At 38.2% G+C, this 23,398-nt stretch overlaps 2 protein-coding genes across 2 annotated transcripts; both read right to left on the minus strand.

Moving 5' to 3' along the window:
- Positions 1–231: 231 nt before the first annotated feature.
- On the minus strand, positions 232–3,217 carry LOC110908730 (aquaporin SIP1-2). Its single transcript, XM_022153704.2, has 3 exons — positions 2,804–3,217; positions 1,293–1,565; positions 232–552 (listed from the first exon to the last, which is right to left on the minus strand). Exons 1-3 carry the CDS (start codon positions 3,098–3,100, stop codon positions 400–402), a joined length of 723 nt encoding a protein of 240 aa, XP_022009396.1. The 5' UTR covers positions 3,101–3,217; the 3' UTR covers positions 232–399.
- A 726-nt stretch (positions 3,218–3,943) lies between these two features.
- Positions 3,944–21,866, minus strand: LOC110908731 (OVARIAN TUMOR DOMAIN-containing deubiquitinating enzyme 6). Its single transcript, XM_022153707.2, has 9 exons — positions 21,703–21,866; positions 21,032–21,620; positions 20,734–20,895; positions 19,872–19,949; positions 19,709–19,787; positions 19,486–19,631; positions 18,828–18,893; positions 18,568–18,748; positions 3,944–4,410 (listed from the first exon to the last, which is right to left on the minus strand). Exons 2-9 carry the CDS (start codon positions 21,494–21,496, stop codon positions 4,184–4,186), a joined length of 1,404 nt encoding a protein of 467 aa, XP_022009399.1. The 5' UTR covers positions 21,497–21,620; positions 21,703–21,866; the 3' UTR covers positions 3,944–4,183.
- Positions 21,867–23,398: the final 1,532 nt, after the last annotated feature.

The raw sequence follows: 23,398 nt of genomic DNA on the forward strand, positions 1-23,398 counted from the left end.
ACCTGTTTAATCCATTTCACTAAATGGGTCAAACGAGTTGTAAACAATTAATCATTAAGTTGTAAATTTGTTAAACATGTCAGGGGGTTATTATAAATGGATTCAGCAGGTTCAATTAAACGGGTTAAACATGTCAACTCGAACACAACCCTTTCATCAAACGGGTTTAGATATAACAACCCAAAACCTGAAGACATCAGGTTACTTGATGAATTGCCATCCCTAATCATATGATCAAATTAATAAATTGGATTTATTCTATAATACTATTAAAATTGTGTCCCTAGACTATCAACTGCTCACTGAAACTAAACAAGTCACATAAACTAAAGATTATTATGCCTAAAATAAAACAAATCACCATGTCCTGTCTTTAATAAACGCGCACCCGCCTTGTTTTCAGGCCGTTTTCTGCTTTGAAGCTTGTCGAGGTGGGAAGACAAGCCGATATAACCAGCCAGCCAATATTGCCCCTAATGATGGACATATCCAATAAACATAAAACTGCTCCCATGTATTGTGTTTATTATATACATACGCCCACCCAAACGCCTGCAAGATACAACATAATCAGCCATTTTGTCTTTAATTGATAATCAGATTTTTATTTCTTTATATATTTCTTAAGAGTAAAATGCCATTTTCGTCCCTGAGGTTTGGCGACTTTTGTCCAAAGGTTTGTTTTTCAGCATCTGGATCCAAAAGGTTTGAAATCTTGCCATTCTCATCCAGCTAGTTAACTCCATCCATTTTTCCCGTTAAGTCAGAGGGATATTTCTGTCTTTTTTGCTAACTTAAATGGCAATTTGGTCTTTTTCACTTTATGTCAAAAGACCGAATACCCCTGAAAAACCAAATTGCCCTTTATGTTAACAAAAAAGACGGAAACACCCCTGATTTAACGGAGAAAAATGGATGGAGTTAATGAGCCGGATGAAATTGGCAAGATTTCAAACCTTTTGGATCCAGATGCGGAATAACAAACTTTTGAATGAAAGTCGCAAAACTGGCCATACCTCAGGGACGAAAATGGCAATTTACTCTTTTTTTTTTTTTATCAAGAATCAATAATCATTAATCTAAGCCAATCAAAACTGCATATAGGTACTAGAAATAGTCAACATGAAAACTAACTAATGAGTTCTTGTCGGTCCTAAACATTGGTTACAAAACTATATTATTACTAGAATAATAATCTAATTTTGTTGATAGTACTAAAGCATCTAATAAATCATATATGAGGATCAAATGCTTAACCTATCATCAACAGATAAGAGTTTTGTAGTGCTTACATTGGCAGGATTCATTGAAGGACCGGTGTAACTTGAACCAGGAACAATCACCGCCATAGCGGCAACGGAAATCATCCAATTCTTCCAGAAGAAGCTCTTAGGACCCTTAATGATAATCAATAAGACGGCAAAGGTAATAGCGAATGTCAACACCCCTTCAGCAATGGCTCCTGTGTGCAAGTCAACTTTTAGTGTAGGCCCTTCTAGCATATGCTTATACTCTAATGGCATCAACTCCATAAGTGCCAATACACCACCAACTGCTCCAACTGCCTGTTAAGTATACCACAGAGTTCTAATTCCAGTTTCAGAAACAAAGATCCATTATATAATTGCTCACTTCATGATCATCATCTCTAATACACGGGAGAGATCTATGCAGAACGTTATATGTTGCGATAACACGCAAAACAAAATAGATCATATATTTTGTTGATCCTAAAAAAAAATAAAAGTATAAAAAGTTGTTGATAGGCAATGTTTGTTCAACTCTCCTAAAATCCAAAAAGTGTGTGTGCATATATATATGAACAAATTTCATTTATGTATTTCAACGGCTACACATGAGTAGGTAAAAGGTTAAAAGTTAAGAAAACACTCGAGCAAATTAGTTTGATGGCTTTTTATGTACATATTATACATGCTATTTCATATTTGTATGTAAAAAGTACAATTTTTTTTTTAAATATTAACCACTGATAAGAAAAAACTAAACAAATTAGGTTTGTTCTCTCTGTTTTTGCAAGAATACAGTGTTTAACTGTTTATGTAATGAACCTCTTACTTACCTAACAGCACCAAAACCGATAATTTCACTTCGAAAATTCAAATCATTCATATCAAATCTGATATCAAACTCCACATGTTAACAATCTACAGATCATATTATACCAATTCCAATAGTTAAAGTTACCGATACCGATCTATCACGTAATTCAACTAGAATCTGACACTTCAACCAATCATAAACCATCACCTTAAAAACTATCGTTTTGCTATATTACCTGAGCAGATCATTCCTATCAAATCTGATATCAAACTCCACATGTTAACATTCTACAGATCATATCATGCCGATTCCAATAGTCAAAGTTACCGACCTATAACACAATTCAACTCGAATCTTAACACTTCAACCAACTATAAACCATTACCTAACAACCTACCGTTTCATTAATTACCTGAGCAGGAAACCGACGGCCATAGACATGAGTGTGTGTGTGTATGAACAACTTTCATTTATGCATAAAACCTACATATATTCAAGTGATGTGTAGGTTATATTACCTACACATAAACCAGATTTAGGTTTATTATTTTCGTTGTCGCAATAATTTACTCTTCCACATTCAACAACACCAATTTCACTTCAAATATCCAAATAATTCAGATCAAACTCCACACGTTAACATTCTACAGATCATATTAACCGATCTATCATACAATTCAACAGTTGAATGAATAAGAAAATTATAACCATAACCTAACAAGCTAGCGTATGGAAACATTACCTGAGCCGGAAACCTAACAGCCGTAGACATAAGCGTATCGTCATCTCCAGCAGCACCGGCGATGTAAAAGGCAACAGTACCGGTAGCATTAAAGCTAGCGCCACCGACCGCATCGGCGATGAATCCAAAGAGAACAGAGACGACGAATATGAGTGCGGTAGTGATGGCAAGTGAAGCGTTGCCTTCAACGCCGATGATATCGGAGATTATGGAGGTGGTGGCGCCAATGGTGGAAGCGCAGATAATCCACATGAAAGTGAGCACCGCATCACCAACTGCCGCCTTCACCAGCCCCATGGATACTCACCTGAATCTGGAATAAAGTCAGGGGATTGGGATTTGGGGAATTATTATTATAGTGATCCAGGGTGGGGAGGAGGAGGAGGAGGATTGTTTGGGATTTGTATTTTTGTTATTTGGAGATAAGTTTGACTTTATGAGGTCAATAAGATTTTAGGATCTATTGGAAAACTTTGATTACTTAATGTACACGTGTTAGTAATAATCTATTTAATTAACAAATATTTTATTTTATTTCATTTTTTTGATAAGAAATATTTTTATCTTATTTTATAATTTTGAATATGTGGAAGTAATAATAATAATAATAATAATAATAATAATAATAACAATATCCATCTATCATCTATGTTATTATATAGTTTGCAAAAGTTGTTGGCCGGAGATAAGAGATAAGATAAAGAAATCAAATTGAATGATTTGTATAAATTGTATAGCTGTTAATTTTTAAAGATATATATTTTTTTAACATGTAATACTCTAACATTAGATAGTATAGATATAGATAAATATAGATTTACTCGAGATATCATAGTAAATTACAAACATTAAATGGACATATACATATATTTAAATAAAAATATTTATAAATATATTGAACACTTAACAGTAGGCTCACTTAATCTAATCAAATACACAAAACACTTTAGGTTTTTTCACAAATTTGCAAGCCTACTCAATACTTTTTGGAAAAGTACATGTTCAAAAATCAAAACTTGTTCATAATTTTCATCGCTATTTTATTATAACTTGAAATGTACAGTTTGCATCATTTAACAATGATTTAGTTTGTAACCACATGTGAGTCACTTGAAAAGAAACATAAATTAAGGTGATGTCTACTTTATACTTTGATCTTGTCATAAAACACAAAAATGAGTAGGTATCGCCATCAAGATCCAATAAAAAGCAAAGCAAACGCCACATGGCAAAAAGAAAAAAAAAAGATGAGAGATATCATAAGATTCATTAAAGAACAAGATTCGTTTTCTCACTTTATGATAACTTAAGATTCAATAAAAGTAAGATAAGAAAAAGCAGTAGCAGCATCCATATTCCATCACATGTCCACCCACCATTTTAGTTGTTGCTTCTTTTTTCAGTGGGGGTGGTAATAACTGCCGCGCGGGCGGCCTTGCCTTTACGGCTGCTGTTAATTTCCAAAAGATAACAAACCATTGAATCAACATCATCGCCGAATATGCTGTAAGCCTCAATCGCCTGCGCGTAGCTGAACCCCATCGACAGCACCATCTGCATGCTGCTGCTGATTAGCCCGTTATCTTGTTCCTTCCTGCTGTCTGCCCCTGTTTTACAAACCATGATGAAGAAAACTCACTCTTTTTCCTTTTATCAACCCTTTTTCTTTTTGAATTCATTACACGAATGGTCCTTTTTTATTAAAGGACATTAAAAAATTTGTTATATACATGTTAAATAAGACAATTACACCCCTTAAATTAATAGAACAATACGTAAACAAATAAAAAACCCTAAAAAGTTGTTTGAAACAAGGGGTATAATAGTCGTTTAAAAAAAGTTAACATGATTTTTAATGCTTGTTAGTGTCAAGGACCATAAGTGTTACAGTAGAGTGAAACTTTGTGTAATTTCTGGAAGAGCAAAATGTCATTTTCGTCCCTTGAGGTTTTGTTCCTTTTGCGACTTTCATCCAAAGGTTTGTTTTTCCGCATTTGGGTCCTCGTGGTTTCAAAATCTAGCCCATTTCGTTCAACTAACTAACTCCATCTATTTTTTAACGTTAACTGAAGGGCATCAATTCATACATTTTTTCGTTTTGAAAGCTTATTAAATAGCGGTGGTTGCTGAAGAAGAAGAAGAAGAAGAAGAATTGACTTAACGTTAAAAACAGACGGAGTCATAGTTGTTAAAAGCCATCGCCACTTGCACCTAGGCCCAATTTCCTAGCGAGGTGAGGCAATTGCGCCTTAAGTCGAGGCAATTGCGCTTTAGTTCTCCAGGTGATGGTTCATGCGCAGATTCCGCGCGAGATTCCTAGATTCCTGAGAGTTTTCGGTCAATTCTCTAAATTCTGGCAAGATTCCAGCTAGATTTCTACTTTTATCTAATGAAACTACTTTTCTACACTAATAAACTAGCATTTTATAACTTTTGGTACTAAATAGACGATATTAAATGTTATATAATAGCTTTAGTTTATTTTATTTGAAGAATAGTATTAATTTTCTATTATATAATTTTTTTTTGTTGCGCGCTTTATTTTTCTTAGGCCCGCGCTTTTTTTGCGCCTTGCGCCTAGGCCCCAGGCGAGGCCTATCCGCCTTGAGTGCGCATAACGCATTTAATAACTATGGATGGAGTTAGTCAGTTGGACGAAATGGGCAGGAGTTTGAAACCACAAGGACCCAAATGCGGAAAAACAAACCTTTGGACGAAAGTCGCAAAAGTGACCAAACCTCAGGGACGAAAATAGCAAATTACTCTTTCTGGAAACATGGGACCAAAACCATATTATGGTTTTACCATATGACTATTGACTATCTGTGTAAATTAACTCCTTTGTGTCATGTAAAGTGAACTTATGAAAATATAACAGATTACTCACTGTTGGAACCCGAAGGTTTATTCATGTAGGTTAGCATAGTTTAAGGGTTAATTATGTACTTGTTTAGTTCTTATGTTTTGGGTTGATAAATGTGGTTTGGGCTAGTCCTTTATGTGTCGCATGGGCTTAGGTTAGTGGCCGAGTTGGTTTTGTATTTAAGCACACCATTACCTCATTGTTGGAGGTTGTTGTTTTGGTGAACAGTGGGGGCGACACAAAGGAGAAGGAACCGAGTTCCTATTCGAGTCTTGTATCAGTCTTTGCTAAGCCATTGAATGCAAGATATCGGTTTGTGTTTTGTTTATTATTTTCATCTTGGATATTATACATATTCTTGAATCACCTATTGATTGGATTCCGCACAATCAATAGGTTGTTTGATATCATTGAGAGATCCTCACGGGTTTTACAATTGGTATCAGAGCCATTGAAGCCATTCAAGGGCTCGGTTTTGATATCATTCGGATTCAAGAATTGTTTGTGCTACTAATCTATTTTGTTGCATGTTTTGCAGTGAAATACTTAAACTGTTCCTGACCGATTCATCAAAATTATACTGATTTTGGTTTGTTGATTTCTGAAAAAGGTGTTTGCTGATTTTACGGGAAGTTGGTGGTCAACAGATTCAAAGATTACAATATCTTTGAATTTTGGAAGTGCTGAAAAATCGGGATTGCGAGTAAACAGATCTTATCGTTTATTCTTTTGCAGGTTTCGACTCGCAACCATCTCAGTTGCGGTTCATCACGTTCTGGTTACGACTTGCAACCATCATTGTTGCGGTTCATCACGTTTTGGTTTCGACTCGCATTCACCACGGTTTCGGTTCATCCTGTTTCAGTTGCGACTCGCAACCAGTAGTCAGTCTCCACTCGCAACCAAAGCTGTTACGACTCGCAACCTCGGTTTCGGCTCATTCTGTTTTAGTTACGACTCGCAACCACTGCAGTTTCGACCCAGCTGTTACGACTCGCAACGACACTGATTTACGGACATTTGAACTGTTGACTTTTGGACTTAAAACAAAAATCAATTAATTAATTAACTAATTAATTAAACATGTCGTCAAACAACAGTGAATTGACTGCCCTTAATCAACAACAAGAATTGGATTCAAAGCTTGGTACCACAACACGCATTCCTAGGTTAACTGATGCTAATGATTTTCCCGAGTGGAAGTGGCGCTTTGAACAGCATCTGAAGGTTAAGGATTATAAGCTGTGGCGAAGCATTTTGCGAGGTCCTAGGGAAATCATGATGGAAAGCTCAACTGAACCAGGTCTTAAGGTAAAGAAACCTAGGGATCAGTACACTGAAGATGATTTGCTCATTGTTGAAGAAGATGATCGAGCTCTTTCCTACTTAACCATGGGTTTGGGTCCTGATATTGCTATTGGTTTTCGCACCTGCAAATCTGCCAAAGAATTGTGGGATTCTCTGATCGAAGTATATGAAGGAAACGAAGATATGAAAGAGAGCCGAAGAAATCTGCTGCAACAAAACTTCAACAACTTCAACCATATTTATGGTGAAACGGTAGACAATCAGATTCAGAGATTTGTGAAGCTGATCACCCAAATGCAAATGGAAGAAATTCATACAACAAATGCATCCACAAACCGACAACTTCTTAATGCACTACCAAAGAGTTGGGATCATCATGTTGCTATGATCAAGAAGACTAAAGATCTCGCTAGATGCACTCTGTCAGAGATGATCTCTCACATTAAGGCATGCGAACTGGATGATAAGCAAAGAGAAACAAATTACAAGAACAGTATGCTAGCTGCTGGTTTCTCCATTGCTCCCGCTTCCTCTAACAACAGCAACACAGCATTATTGTCTCAAGGTGGTTTTCAGATGTTTCGCAATACTTCATCCGTTACTCCAACTTCAGCAAAGGTGCACTCATCTGGATCCTCTAATCAAGTCGTCTCTCCAGCTTCTCCTGCTTCAATTCCAAATTCTGGAAATATCTCTACTGCTGCTTCTGCTTCCGCTGCAAACAACGAAATGATAGCCTTCTTTGCTAAACAATCAAAGGAAAACTTGGATATCGCAGCTTCAGTGATCAACTGTTTGAATGCTTTTATTGCAGGAAAACTTGATCCACCAAAGTGGAGTCCTGATGATCTGACACAGATTCATCCAGATGATGTTGAAGAAATGGACATCACCTGGCAGATGGCAATGGCAGCTTTCAGAGCCCAAAAGTTTGTGAAAAGAACAGGTAAAAACAGGTGGGGAAATGCATGGAATGGAGCTGCTAAAGTGCCCTTTAATCTTCGTTGCTTCAACTGTCATGAGGAAGGACACTATGCTCGAAACTGCCCGCAGCCACTTATAAACAGAGATCAAACTCCTGCAACTCCTGCCCAACCTGCAACTCCTAATCGAGAAAGAGCTCTTGTGACCACTACAAGTATAGCAGATGCTGCTGCTTCTGGAAGTCCACAACCGCAAGGATTAGCACAAGCACTGGTGGTTCAGCCCAACCTCAATTTTGATTGGACTTCAGAAATTGAGCGTCTGAACATATCAGCTCCAGAGAATCAAACTGCTACATCCAACATTGCATTCATGACTTCAAGCGAACATAGCCCAAAGCCAGAGGAAGAGACTGCAGCTGATGACTTTGCGTTCATGACTCAAATTCTTTCAGCTCCTGTTAAAGGTCTCACCAAAGAAGAGGTAATTTCCGTTTTCTGTACTCCTGCGTGTAGGGAAAGGGTTGAGGCTTATAGAATACACAACGCTGAGCTCATTCAAGATTATAATGACATAAAAAATAAGAACTTTACTTTGTCTAAAAATGAGAAACTGTATAAAGAAAAAATTGAGGCTCAGCGAAAGGACATCATCAAACTAAAGGATGATGTAAGTGTAAAAACAGCCCATTTCCTAGAAGCTCAAGAAAAGGTGTGCATTTTAACAAAGGAACTGGAAGATATTAGAAACAGATATCAAATTAATGAACTTAATATCAAGAAGTTTGATTCTTCCAGTAAATTGGTTAAAAATCTTTGTGATCAACAAATCGCTTTTAAAGAAAAGAAAGGGCGTGGCTTGGGTTACACTCAGACTCCTCCTCCGTACAATGATAATTACACTTATTTACCAATGACTGAGGAGGAGATGCTGAATGAGAGTAAAATGACGTATGGTTCGAAAAACCACAAATCGTCTGTTCATGACAGACATGTTGAGCCACAAAAGTCTACTCCATTGAATTTTGTTCACAAAGACACAATTGATCCTAATGTTTCATCTTCGTGTGCAGATGATAGCTCTGAAGTAAAGTGTGATGATGTTCATGGGAGTGAACCGGTTATTATTTCAAATGTTTCTGAACCATATTTTGAACATTATTCTGAACCAACTGAGTCTGACATTGCGTTTACTAGTTCTTTGTTTGCGTCGTTTTCAACTTATGTTTCGTCTTGTGAGCCTGTTGTTTTGGGCAAAACTGATAATGTTTGTGTTGATGATTTGAACAATAAGTGTGGTGATGATTGTTTTTCAGCTAATGTTTGTGATCCTAACATCTCTAATGTTTCAGCTTGTGAAAATCTTACAGGTGAGGTCCCTCAGGATGCATTCAGTGAAACCACTGAAACGACTTCTCAAGAAAATCAAGAGTATCCTGATTCTTCTTCTGAATCTGTCTCAGTGGGTGTCCCTAATGTTGAATCTAGTGGGACCCCATTGGAAACTGAATTAAACAATGAACCTGAAACTGTGTTGCATGATCAATGCTCTGAGGAAATGCACATTGATGAAACTTCTTCACGTTCAGAAAAGGAACCTGATTCAGTTTCACATGACAAATGCATTGAGGAAGAGCATATTGTTGAGACTTCTTTTTGTTCGGGAAGTGAACCTGAATCAGTTTCATATGATAAATGCCTTGATAAAACGCATTTGGATGAAACTCGTACATGTTCAAATTCTGAATCAAGATTAAGTGAAAATGAAAAGGATGCTGATCTAAGAGAGAAATCTTTAAAAGAAAATTTATCTAAAGAAAAACCACAAGTCAAATCATCTAAATCCTCAGAGCAATCACAAGTCAAACATGTTCAGAAAATTAAAACATCAAATCACACGAAATCAAGCAAACAGAGTCAAAATGTCAAGAATATTCAAAATATGAAACGTCAAACATGTTTTAACTGTGGCATTGCTGGTCACATTGCCAGAAATTGTGGTAAACTCCCAAGGACATCGAACAAGAAAACATCAGGGCGAAATCAGAAGGTCACGTATAACCGATATCACTGTTCGGAGTCCATGATGTCTGCAAGGACTAAGACAATGAAGAACAACTATCATAGGACTAGACCTTCTGATCAGGATTGGAATGCAGCCAAACGCTATAATCAATATCAGAATAGACAAACAAATTTTCAGTGTAATCGAAGTAATTCCTTTGGTAATGCTTTTGAAAATTTCAATGCTAACTGGTCAAGACAGTTTTGGAAACCTAAAGCTAATGGTATGCAATCCAATTCAATGAAAACATGTCATCAAAATGTCGCCAAAAGGGATGTTTCAAAATTTCTGAATAAAGAAAATTTAGTGTGGCAGAGAGTGACGTATATTGATGCACAAGGAAAACCCAGATCCACTATGGGCTGGGTTCCTAAATCTAACTAATCCCGCTAATCGTGCAGGAACAGCTGTGGAGGACTACCGTGCGCCTCTGGTACATGGATAGTGGCTGTTCCAGGCACATGACAGGAGACTTATCCCAACTGGTAAATGTCAAAGAGTTTAATGGTGGATATGTCTCATTTGCGGGAGGAGAGTCAGGCAGAATCACGTTAAAAGGAACTGTTCAAAACGGCGTCTTAAGCTTTGAGAATGTTAATTATGTTCCAGAACTGAAACACAATCTGTTAAGTATTTCGCAGATCTGTGATCGAGGGAATTCAGTTCATTTCACGAAGAAGGGATGTCATGTTCTTAAGCCTGGGATTGTTATTCCAGAAGACTGGTTCTTGATGACAGCTGAAAGGAAAGGAAATGCTTACGTCATTGATATGAACAAAAAACCGTGTGAAGAGATCACTTGTCTATTTTCAAAAATTTCGGAGCATGATGGTCTGCTGTGGCATCGTCGACTTGGGCAGGTGAATATGAAAAATCTGAACCGTCTAGCTAAAGGTCAACTGGTACGTGATCTTCCAATCAAGGACTTCATGTTGGTGGAGAAATGTGTTGCTTGTGCGAAAGGGAAAGCTCATCGAAAACCTCATAAGACTAAACCAGCACCTTCGACAAAAGTTGTACTCGAACTACTTCACATGGATCTTTTTGGTCCAGTGAATGTGATGAGCATTGGGAAGAAAGCTTACTGTCTGGTAATCGTCGATGATTACTCTCGCTACACTTGGGTATATTTTCTCAGCCACAAAAATGAAACTGCTGTCTTGGTAAAACAATTCATTACTTTGGCTGAAATTCAAGCGAGTACTAAGGTGAAGGTTATTCGATCAGACAATGGGACAGAATTCAAGAACGTTACTTTGGATACTTTCTGCATTGATAAGGGAATCGATCGTCAGTTCAGTGCGCCTCGAACTCCACAACAAAATGGAGTGGCTGAAAGAAGGAATCGTACTCTCATTGAAGCTGCGCGTACTATGCTGGCTGATTCAAAGCTTCCTAGCTTCTTTTGGGCCGAGGCTGTTAGCACGGCTTGTTATATCCAGAATCATGCTTTAGTAAACAAACGTCACATGAAAACCCCTTATGAGATTCTGGAAGGACGTAAACCTTCGGTTTCACACTTTCGTATCTTTGGTTGTCCATGTGTATCATTACTAATGGACTCCAACGGAAAGTTTGAAGTCAAAGGTGACGAATGTTACTTTGTTGGATATGCTAAAGGCTCTGCTTATAGGGTATACAACAAAGTAACTAAAAAGGTCGTCGAGTCGTGCAACATTGAATGGCTTGAAGAGAATGCTACGGACGCTAGAGTTGGTCCAGATTGGTTATACGATTATTCTGCTCTGTTTAAATCATTTAACATTTTGTCAAGTGATGTTTCAGTTGCAGGTGTGTCTATTCCCAAACAACCATTGTCGTTTGAAGATACGGAAGACGAAGCACAGATGCAAGACAACGTGAGGCATCATACCATTGATCCACCGGGAATGGTGTTTACGCAACATCCTACACCAACTCCGACGGTCAATCGATCCCCTGAGGGTGCATCAACGAGTGACTCTGCATTGTTTCCTGAACCAATTCCTGAGGATTGTGTTGTCACTTCTCCTGTAGTTCACACTACTACAGCACCTAATGAGGGGGAGTCTAGCAACACCACCACTGAAGAGGAGATTGTACCTGATTTGGCCATACCTACGAGCGTTCAACGCAATCACCCAATCGAGAATGTGATTGGTCCTGTAAATGCAGGAATTTTGACCAGGAGTCAATCAGGAACCATTAACACTTGCTTATATTCTTGTTATCTTTCTCAAATCGAACCTAAAACCATTGATATAGCTTTGCAGGAACCTGGCTGGGTAGATGCTATGCACGAAGAGCTGAACCAGTTTGAAAAACTTGGAGTATGGAAGCTCGTCAAGTTGCCAACAGGAAAACGTAAGCTTGGAACTAGATGGGTATTTCGAAACAAGCAGGATTCTGCAGGAGTCATAGTTCGAAACAAAGCAAGGCTGGTGGTTCAGGGATTTAGACAAATTGAAGGACTGGATTATGATGAAGTATATGCTCCGGTTGCACGACTTGAAGCCATCCGGATCTTTTTGGCTTACGCGTCATACATGGGATTCACTGTTTATCAGATGGATGTGAAGACCGCGTTTCTCTATGGAGATGTGAAGGAGGAAATTTTTGTCGAGCAGCCACCAGGGTTTGTGCATCCAGACCATCCTGAGTACGCTTACAAGCTAGACAAGGCGCTGTACGGGTTACACCAGGCTCCTCGAGCTTGGTATGCCACACTAACAGAGCATCTGTTGGCTCATGGGTATACGCGTGGCACCATAGACCAGACTCTGTTTATCAAGAAGGTAGGACGTGATCAAATCTTGGTTCAAATCTATGTTGATGATATCATTTTCGGATCTACAAGTGAGGATCTTTGCAAGGAATTCGAGAGAGTTATGAAGAAGAAGTTTGAAATGAGTGCTCTGGGGGAAATGACACTGTTTTTGGGTCTACAAGTCAAGCAGAGTTCACAAGGAATTCTTATTCATCAAGGGAAGTATGTGGATGATGTGCTGGCAAAATTCAAATTCACGGACGCAAAGCCTGCTGAAACACCTATGGCAGAGAGACCACTATTGACTGAAGATGAAGAAGGAGAGTCTGTCAATCAACGTCAATATAGGTCCATGATCGGGTCATTGATGTATCTCACAGCTAGCCGTCCGGACATCATGTTTGCTGTTTGCAACTGTGCACGCTATCAGGCTAATCCTAAAACTTCTCATCTTACTGCTGTTAAAAGGATCTTTCGGTATCTTAAAGGCCGACCTCGGTTTTGTCTGTGGTATCCGAGGGATTCCAATTTTGACTTGTTTGCTTTCTCTGACAGCAATTTTGGAGGTACTGACAGTGACAGGAAATCTACATCTACGGGTGCCAATTTTTGGGTGATCGGCTCATTTCTTGGCAATGCAAGAAACAACAAACAGTGGCGATATCTACAGCTGAAGCCGAGTATGTTGCTGCCTCTGCTTCTTGCTCTCAAGTGGTGTGGATGCAACATCAATTGCAGGATTATGGTTTGACTTATCTTAACACTACTATTTACTGCGATAATGATGCTGCAATACAAATTGTTCGAAATCCTGTCTTTCACTCCAAAACCAAGCACATTGATATTAAAGTTCATTTTATTCGAGATTGTTTTGACAGAGGTCTTATTACTCTTGAACAAATCGACACAGATGCAAATGCTGCCGATTTGTTCACCAAACCTGTCAGCAGCTCGAAATTCAGAGTGCTTGTGGATTTTCTAAAAATGATCCGTTTTACTGATTGAGCATGTTTTTTTTTTTTTGTTTTTTTTTCGTAGGTAAATTTGTTCATAAAGTTTTCTATTCTTAGGTAGTTTTTTATTTATGCTCAAATTTAGGGGGAGAAAAATCGAAAAATAAAAAAAAAATTTAAAAATTGAAAAATACAAAAAGAAGTGTGGCTGGACTGGGAAATGAAATGAAGTTTCACATTATGGTCGAGGGCTGACTCATGTAAGACCAGTATCGAAAAAGTTTGACTCTAGTATGATGTGTTGGTAGGCTCTATCCTTAAGATTGGAAACATTAGTTGTTTCTGTTCAGAACTAAACTAGTACATGACCTCAGAAAAGAAAATCACCTGGAATTAGCTCATGTCTATTTGAATGTCTGTATGTTTTTCCCGATACACACAATTTTGATCTGATTCTGAAATCTTATCTGAAAAAGCCGTGTACCTCCTCTGCTGCATCCAGATACATGCTGACCTGGAGGTGCTAGGCAACTACAGCTTCTGCTGCATCCAGATACATGCTGACCTAGCTGTACGTTGTCGATCTGTAGATCAATTAACACCCGAAAGAGGCCCTCAAGTGCCCAAAAGAAACCCATGAAACCTATATCAAATTGAGAAAACTCATTTGATTTGTATATTACACCATCCCTGCTTAGGATCTATTCTGTTCTCTTCTCAATCTAATCCCAGTTAATATTTCAGAAATTTGGATTGGACTTGTGAAATATGTGGTAGGGAAACTGCTTGCATGATAGAGTGAGCTGTGCATAATCCCAGGATTTGATTAGTATTTGTTTGGGTGTTCATGGTTAAAATATCAAAACATGATAAAATGAGGTACAGGCAGTTATATGGAAAAGGTCTAGGGAGATGAGTTTAAGAGGACAAATATACTGGCAGTTGTCTAGATCATCCTGTAGTAGATCAGTGTTGATAAGTGAAGTCAAGCCCGAAACCTTGTGATTTGATCCCTGAGTATCTATGCAAATTTCCTGATTTATTTTTGTAAATAATATTTTATTATTTATTTTTGTTTTTTTTTAGGTTTTTATTTTGCAAACATTGCTCAAAAGGTTTAATGGATAATTTTTATTAAAATTAAATCAGTTTTTGAAATGGGGTTAAAAATTGCTTGATAAATCTGTTTTAAGCCCAAGTCCACAAGGCCCAAGCCCATAAGACATGGGCTCATGATAACTGTTGAGTATAAAAGGGAGGTTACGAGTCATAACCCTTGTTCACTCGCAATCAATTCTCTCTTTTTCTCTCAAGATTCCGGTGATCATCAACAGTTCCGACTGGTTTCCGGTTGCGACTCGCAATCTGCTTCGTTAATCATCAAGGTATAATGACGTCATCATTCAAGTTTTGCAGGAATTATGAATGTTTGTTGAATATTCCGATGAAGTTTTGAAGATTCCAATGAGGATTTGAAGATTCCGATGATGTTTCCGATGAAGTTTTGAAGATGTTGACTCGCAATCAAGAACACTTAGGACTCGAAACCAGTGGTTACGAGTCGCAACATCAAGATTGCGACTCATGGTTGCGACTCAATATTTGTCAGTTGCGACTCATGGTTGCGACTCAATGTTTGTCAGTTGCGACTCATGATTGCGACTCGAAATCTGTTGGTTGTGACTCATGGTTGCGACTCGCAGACAACTGGTTTCGACTCGAGACCTTTTAGTTGTGACTCATGGTCTCGAGTGAACAGTAACAGTGTTTGTTTTGGTTTTTATTTTTATCACTGTTATATTCGAAAGTTGGAAACTTATTTGAGGTGTGTTGTGTGCAGAAAATGGATTTAAAGTTTATATCTTCTCATAATCAAGTTGGATATTTAGCACCTCCACCAGTGAAGCACAAGCAGCTGTATACGTCGTTGATGAAAGGCCTAAATACATGCCGGATTGTTCATGCTCTTCGTGAGAATCCAGTTGTTTATGAAAGCGTTATTCGAGACTTTTGGAAGACTGCTAATGTTGAAATCGTTGAAGGAAAGGGAGCTATAGTTGCTGAGATTCAAGAGACGAAAGTTATAGTGACCGAGCAGATGATTAGAGATGTGTTAAGGTTTAATGATCAGGAAACAGATCCTATAGAACTTCCTGCTGGAACAGTGGAAGCAATTCTACCTCGTTTAAGTTATGAAGGAAAGTTTCCTCCCCTGGTAAAGAAGTTTGTGCATCCTTACTGGCGTCTATTACTGCACATGTTCCTTTTGTGCATGACAGAAAATAGAGGGGGAATTGATCAGTTGAATATCACCCAGTCTGCTGCTTTGATATGTGTGATTACAAATGAGCCGTTTAATTATTCTAGATATATCTTGGAAGCAATGAAGAGAAATGCAATTGGGCTTCGGAAGGATAAGTTTCTTATGTATCCAAGATTTGTGCAGATGATTTTGAATGAGCGTTATCCGGAATTGAAGAGATCTGGTAATACGTTGGAATTAAAGCCTATGGGTCCTTCATGTTTTGGTGCTCTCACTACAAAGAAAGGAACTGAGAAAAGGTTTGAAGGTTTGATTGAGTTGGAGAAATTTGGTCAGTTTGCAGAGACAGAAGATGTTGGTGAGAATCCAGTGATGGCACGATCTGTTCCAGAGCGTAGTATATCTGCACGTGCTATTGTTGCTGAAGAACATGATATTCCAAGGAGAGTTGAAGGTGAGCCTGAGCCAGAGCGTATTACAATTAACTCTGACGATGAAGGTGTTGAGATAATGTGTAACTCTGATGATGACATAGAACTTCCTCCTGAAGTTAATGCTGATGTTGTTCCTACGGTTGAGCCAGTGATTACTGCTGAAAATTTGGCTATGCTAATAAAGTCAGTAACTGACAAGATGGGAAATCCTCCTTCCGATCTGTCAGTATCAACTGAAGAGCCTGTTGAAAGCCCAAGGGATTCTGATTCCATTCCATTAAAAAGGAAAAGGAGGGATCCTAGACCTGGAATGTTTGTTGAACAAGGAAAAGATCAATCCGTAAACATTGCTGATGATGACGAAGGTTTGTATGACTTCGATTTTGAAAAGAATGTTAGCGATACTACCACCACTGCAGAGAATATGTTTGATTTTGACGTTAATACTCAAGGAGATGATATAGCTACGATGGATGTTGAAGTTCAAAATGAAACTGGGCCCAATGTTGAAGTTCACAATGAAGCTGGGCCCTCTGGAATTGTTGATGCTGGACCTTCTGGAATTGTTCATGAAGAACCTGGCAGTTCTAGTGGTAAAAGGCCTGAAGAACCACTAAGAATGCCATTTGATAGTGATTCAAGTGATGAAGATGAATTTATCAGCATGAGAGATATGAAGAAACGGATGGTTGTGCTTGAGCAAGATTCGATTCATAAAGATGCAAAGATTATTCAACTTGAAGACACTATTGTAAAGAAAGATCAACAGATTGAACAACTTCAAGGAGACGTTAGCTTGTTGTTCAACATTGTTTATGATTTACGAGGAAAGTTGGAAAAGAAGTTTGGGCAAGAATTTTCTGATCCAACTGATGTTGAAAACAGAAGAAAAGCTATTGCTAAAGATGATGCTGAAAGAAGTGCTGCAATGGAAAAATATTTCACAAGAGTTACAGATTCAGTTGCAGACAGAGAGAAGGCAGAGAGGATGAAAAAGAAAAGAGAGTTAGTGATCTTGAAGAACAAGAATGTGAATCCAGATGATGAAGATGCTCATGCAACTCATCATTTAATGGATGTTGGTGAAACTCTCTATGATAAAGTTGGAAATCGTTCTGGTGTAGTTAGCTGGGGATATGACCATGATCGTAAGAGATGGTGGATAAAAAGAAAAGTTGGACCTGTCGAGTGGTACAAACGTTCAGGACAGTTTCAGTCTTTCACTAAGGTGGATTTGACAGACTTGTCTAATGCACCTTATGTGGATGATAAGCCTGGTGGTCCTGGATATGCATTCTTTGAGAGGTTGAAGAGGGAGGTAGCTAGAGGTTTTCCCTCGATGCGTACGGCAGATTCCATTGTTAAACCAGCTAAAGGGATTAGAGATCCTTACACAAACGTATGAAGATTGTGCATTGGCCAGCTACAGATAAAGAGAAGACAATCCCGTTAGTGAGAAAGATACCCAAAGGAGCACTGAAAACATTACACTTTTGGGCATACGATGAATGTCTTGGGCAAGCGGTGATAGTTTGTGATGGAAATGCAAGTTATTGTTTGGTAGATCAGATTGACTTGTTGAATCTTGCAGTTGAAGATCTGGAAGTATTGGCAAGCAATCAAATCAGAGTTACAGAGAAATATGAAGAAATTGCTAAGGGTTGGACGTCTGCTGTAGCGTCTGTTCTGCATATTCAAAAGAAGGGATTCGGTGGATATAAAGATCGTATAAGTGGTGGTGATCAAGGCAATTGAAGTCAGAAGAACCTTCATGCATAAACCTAGGGGGAGATTGTTGGAACCCGAAGGTTTATTCATGTAGGTTAGCATAGTTTAAGGGTTAATTATGTACTTGTTTAGTTCTTATGTTTTGGGTTGATAAATGTGGTTTGGGCTAGTCCTTTATGTGTCGCATGGGCTTAGGTTAGTGGCCGAGTTGGTTTTGTATTTAAGCACACCATTACCTCATTGTTGGAGGTTGTTGTTTTGGTGAACAGTGGGGGCGACACAAAGGAGAAGGAACCGAGTTCCTATTCGAGTCTTGTATCAGTCTTTGCTAAGCCATTGAATGCAAGATATCGGTTTGTGTTTTGTTTATTATTTTCATCTTGGATATTATACATATTCTTGAATCACCTATTGATTGGATTCCGCACAATCAATAGGTTGTTTGATATCATTGAGAGATCCTCACGGGTTTTACACTCACTGGCTGCAGAAGATGATGGTCCAGAACTGGATGACGATGATGATTCTGTGGGACCCAGTTGATGTTTGAACCTCTCGTTAGCAGCAATATATTCAGCCCTTGAAGCTTCCATAACCATGCACTCAAGTTCTTTCTCGGTCAACTCTACATCTGAGTAAAATCGCGCCTCGGCCAGAAGAGCCTGTTAATAGTCAAAGCTGTTAAAGATTTTATCTATGTGAACATTGGATGAAGATTCTAATAGAAGGGTACTTATTTACATTATCAATTTGTTGGTCTTGCTGAGCTTTGATCACTGCCTTGACTTGATTTTTATCAACATTTGACTGGAATTCGAACAACAAACGTTAATCATAGAAACCTGGCATTTCTTTATATCTGATGGAGTTAACTGTCATTTACGTCCATGTCATTTGTCCACTTATAGCCATTTCATGCCATATTTCAAAATTGTACCATTTTCATCCCTGACATTCTCGAAACGTGCCATTTCAGTCCAAAAAACTAATCCCAGTTTAAAAAAACTCAGTTAACTCAGGGGTAAAATGATCATAGATCTTTTTTTTTTTTTTGCATTTTACATAGAATTTTTTTAAATGAAATATAAAAAAAAATCTATGTAAAATGACACAAAGGATGTGACAGACACTTTAAAACTAAGCCATTTTACATAGATCTTTTATTTTGCATTTAACATAGATTTTTTTTTAAATGAAAAATAAAGAAATCTAGTTAAAATGAGCATTTTACCCCTGAACTAACTGAGTTTTTTAACTGGGGTTAGTTTTTCGGACTAAAATGGCACGTTTCGAGAATGTAAGGGAGGAAAATGGTGCAAATTTGAAATTTGGCCTGAAATGGCATAAGTAGACAAACCACAGGGACGTAAATGGCGGTTAACTCTATCTGAAAACTTACCCCCTGCAGAGAGCTAAAACCAAGTCCAGCGCCAACTGTGAATCGACGTGGATCAACAAGAGAGTTATAGTGGTTACCATGATGGTAACTTAGTCGTATTGGAGGTGTGTCGGTATTATAGCTCCCATGGAAAATGTTAATAGGCTCTGCAACAATATATTTTACTTTATTTTGGAATTATAAGCACAAAGTGTGAGACACTATTCAATAACATGTTAAATACCAGAGCTATAGGAATAAATGTGGATAGGCCGGTTGTACATTTCGGACAAAGCTTGAATCTCCACATTGTTACCATATACCTGACACACGTAACCGATAAAATATGAAAAACATCACGAGGCGTATTCAAATAACATAATTGAAGCTGTGGTGAAAAATATTACCTTATCCCTTCTCTTCCTCTTGCAATAACTAGTAAAACCTTCTGTTATAAACTGAGAGAAGTGGTCTCTTTCACGTTCCTGATTCAACAAAACCTTGTTAGTAAATTGTTATAAATAATAGACCCCAAATCGTGACAAAAATATGCAAAGCTTCCTTTATTAATGTTGCTGGTAAAGAGGACAGCAGATATTACACCAACGGCCAATGTAAAGTGGCTTTTAGTTCTTGTGCTGAGTTGCAGGAAACGGTAATTTGAAAGGTGTAAAGAGACTATAGACTGGATTCATATCTAAAAGATCATATGATCTTAAACTCGATGTTTGGTCAAGTCCTATAATGAGCGAAACTCTCATTTTGTGACATGCGGAAGTTGGGCAAATTTAAGCATTTCTTTAACACAATTTTTGTGGTCTATTGATGTATGCATATGCATCTTTCCTTTACATTGTTCCAGCAACAATAGACTATTTTCTTAAGTAATTGTAAAAAAAACAGACCTTTTTGCTTTGATTTTCAGTTTATAAATACAAACACACACGTAATATAGAATGTGCACTTCACAAATTACTATTAAAATATCTTTTCAATTTTTAGTTCCGACATCCATCGAATGTGTACTTCTTAGTAGTTCTGGCCAATCCAGTTTGCTAGAAACTTCCTAACCTTAGGAATTGCTAGTTAGGCTTACTATGATTGTAAGTTGTAACATGAGTGTCATGTTTTCTAATGCTTCTACATATCACATAATTTGTTAACATATAAATTTCAAACATAATGAAGGTACTAGCGCAATATCAGATTATAAGGCAGAAGTACTCAAAAGGAAACTTTCAATATGAAAAGTTATACTGAATTCCATACCATGTAATCTATACACATTTGTCTAGCCAAATCATAAGCTTCAGAATCACCATACACTTGATCTGCAACAGCACGAAACAGGCAATTCCCATCTTCATTCATATTTTTCACTTCAAAACCTTTTACGCGTCTAATATCAATCTCAAACTGACGATCCCTTTCCTGAGAAAGGTATCAGATTAGTCCACCAATATCAATGGCATATGAGTCATGACTAAAACATCATTTTAGTTAACGTAAACCCTACTTCACGTAACACATTATAGTATGTTAGTTCTTGGTGGTCAATAAAACTCACAGTATTATCATACGATGATCCATAGCAAGGAATCTGTTCATCAGCACTGTTATATCCCTCATTATCCCCATGAGACTTTGGTGATCCAATTCTGCTCCCCGACTTATATTTCGTTGAAGAAGGTTTCGGCGGAGGAGCAGGCGGCGCTGGCGGATACGAACCACCTCCGCTACCCTGCAAAGCACAATCATCACTCTTTAAAACACCATTCTCTTCTTCCCCCTCATCAATCACTCTCAGACCCGCAATCCTTAACAAATTATCGTCCTCCACACGCGCAACACTCTCGTCTCCACTCTTATCACAAGTTTCCACAATTTCTAATGATAGGTCACCACACAGATCATGTTCTTGAGCTTCATGACTCGGAGTTGAACCCGAATTCGACCTGTTTGCACTATTAGATGATGATGAAGATGAAGAATCAGAGCTTCTCTGAACAACAACAACACGAACACGAGTCATCCTTATATGATGATTATTATTATAGTAAAAGCCTAAATTTGTATTTGTCACGCGTCCTGGCCTTGGGCACAGTGACTCCGATTCTCCAACAGATTCCTGGTTCGTTCTCCAACTGAAACAATTTCTGCATTCCCCTAACAATTCTCATGAAATTGAAGAAGAATAAAACCCTAGGCTAGGTCCTTTCAATATTAATGCGAATTTACCTCTCCAGTTAGTTTATCTCCAGGAATTACAACAATAACCTGCGATCATAATCATGATGAATAAAACCTAAATATGCTAATTGAACGATCGATCTGTTGTATAGAAATTATGGATAGATTGAAGAAAAGCAAAACTTAATAACCTAAGAACAGAGTTGACTTGCAATTGAAGTGAAGAAATGGAGGAGTCGGAGTTTAAATAGGTGGAAATGTTGTGGGGTAGAAAATTAACAATGGAAAATTACAAAAATGTTCATCGACCAAAATCACTTTTAAATTTAGCCATCTCATGCGTCCTTGAAGTGACTCATCACAAATCCAAATGTAGCGGAGGCGTTTGGATGTAGCGTCTGGGTCATTTGCTTTCACAGAAACCCAGTTAAAAAAAGACACATGGCATGGTTAAGAAAGAAAAGAACTCAAAACAACTGGAATCTTTTTGTTTTGTTTGTGCAAACTTGTTCCCACCCACGTGTCCACCCACAACTTGTAAAGTAAGTGGGGCCTACAAATAAAGGCAATTCTCAAAATTTTAAAGTAAGTATGAAAATAAATGAAAGCAATTAAGAGCAAACGTTTCACGTCCAATTGCAGACGTTTCAAGAATCACCACCGGCAGTATAGTCTGACAACCACATTTTAAAATTCCGATCTTCAATATATCACCACCGACGGTACAACGGTGAACACTAGCTTGAACCAACATGAACAAGTTAACTATTATAGCAGCGAACACTAGCTTGGACCCGCCGGTGACGTCTGCAACTCTATTCCATTATTTCCTGCAATACCTTGGAATCAAACGATAATGAAAAACCGCCGGAGATAGCCGGAGACGTCTGCGACTCAGTTTTGGCACCATGAAGTACATTAAAGAGATAGCCGGAAAAATGTATTGCCGGAGATGTCTGCAACTCTGTTTGGACATAGCCCAGACGCTTCAGCTTCTGCAAGCCCGGGCGCTTCAGCTCTTCACATGATGAGTCGCTCCAAAGACGCATCGCGTGCATGATGAGTCGCTCCAAAGACGCATCCCATGCCACGTGTCCTTTTTAGATTGGGTTTCTATGAGAGCAAATGACCCAAACGCTTCAGCTACATCCAAACGCCTCCACTACATTTGGATCCATGATGAGTCTTTACAAGGACGCATGAGAGGGCCAAATCTGAAAGTTGTTTTGGTCACCGGCCATTTTTTTGTAATTTTCCCAATTAATAGAGCGATAACTTGGCGACAAAGGGAAGTACTGATACATCATACATGTATGTGTATACGAAGGTGTGTGTATGTGTGCACGTAATTTCATTGGACAGTTGATGATGATGATGTGGCTAAGTGAGTGGCTGAGATTCACCGTGTGAGTGCTCCACTCTATTTAAGTCTGAACTCGTGTAGATACGTTTAATTTAAAGAGTTTGAGTTTGGCTTTCAAATTCGAGTTATGTTGTTAAAAAGATTTGCTTGGTAGGGTGTTAAAAAGTTTCGTAGCACTAGAGAATGACCAGACATGACTTGGAATCTTCTTAAGTTGTTGCGCAAGGAAGTAATCGTACGTCGTAGTGAAGGAAAATTTCCTCATGTAGTGTTGACTATGACGTAAGAGTAAGTATCAGCTTTAAGAACTCCCTTTCTTATGATGGTAAAGAGATGTTAATAGTATGATTTCTTTTGGATTTTTCTGTTGGTGTGACATAT

The sequence above is a fragment of the Helianthus annuus genome, chromosome 14 (assembly GCF_002127325.2).
Source record: "Helianthus annuus cultivar XRQ/B chromosome 14, HanXRQr2.0-SUNRISE, whole genome shotgun sequence".
Lineage (NCBI taxonomy): Eukaryota > Viridiplantae > Streptophyta > Magnoliopsida > Asterales > Asteraceae > Helianthus > Helianthus annuus.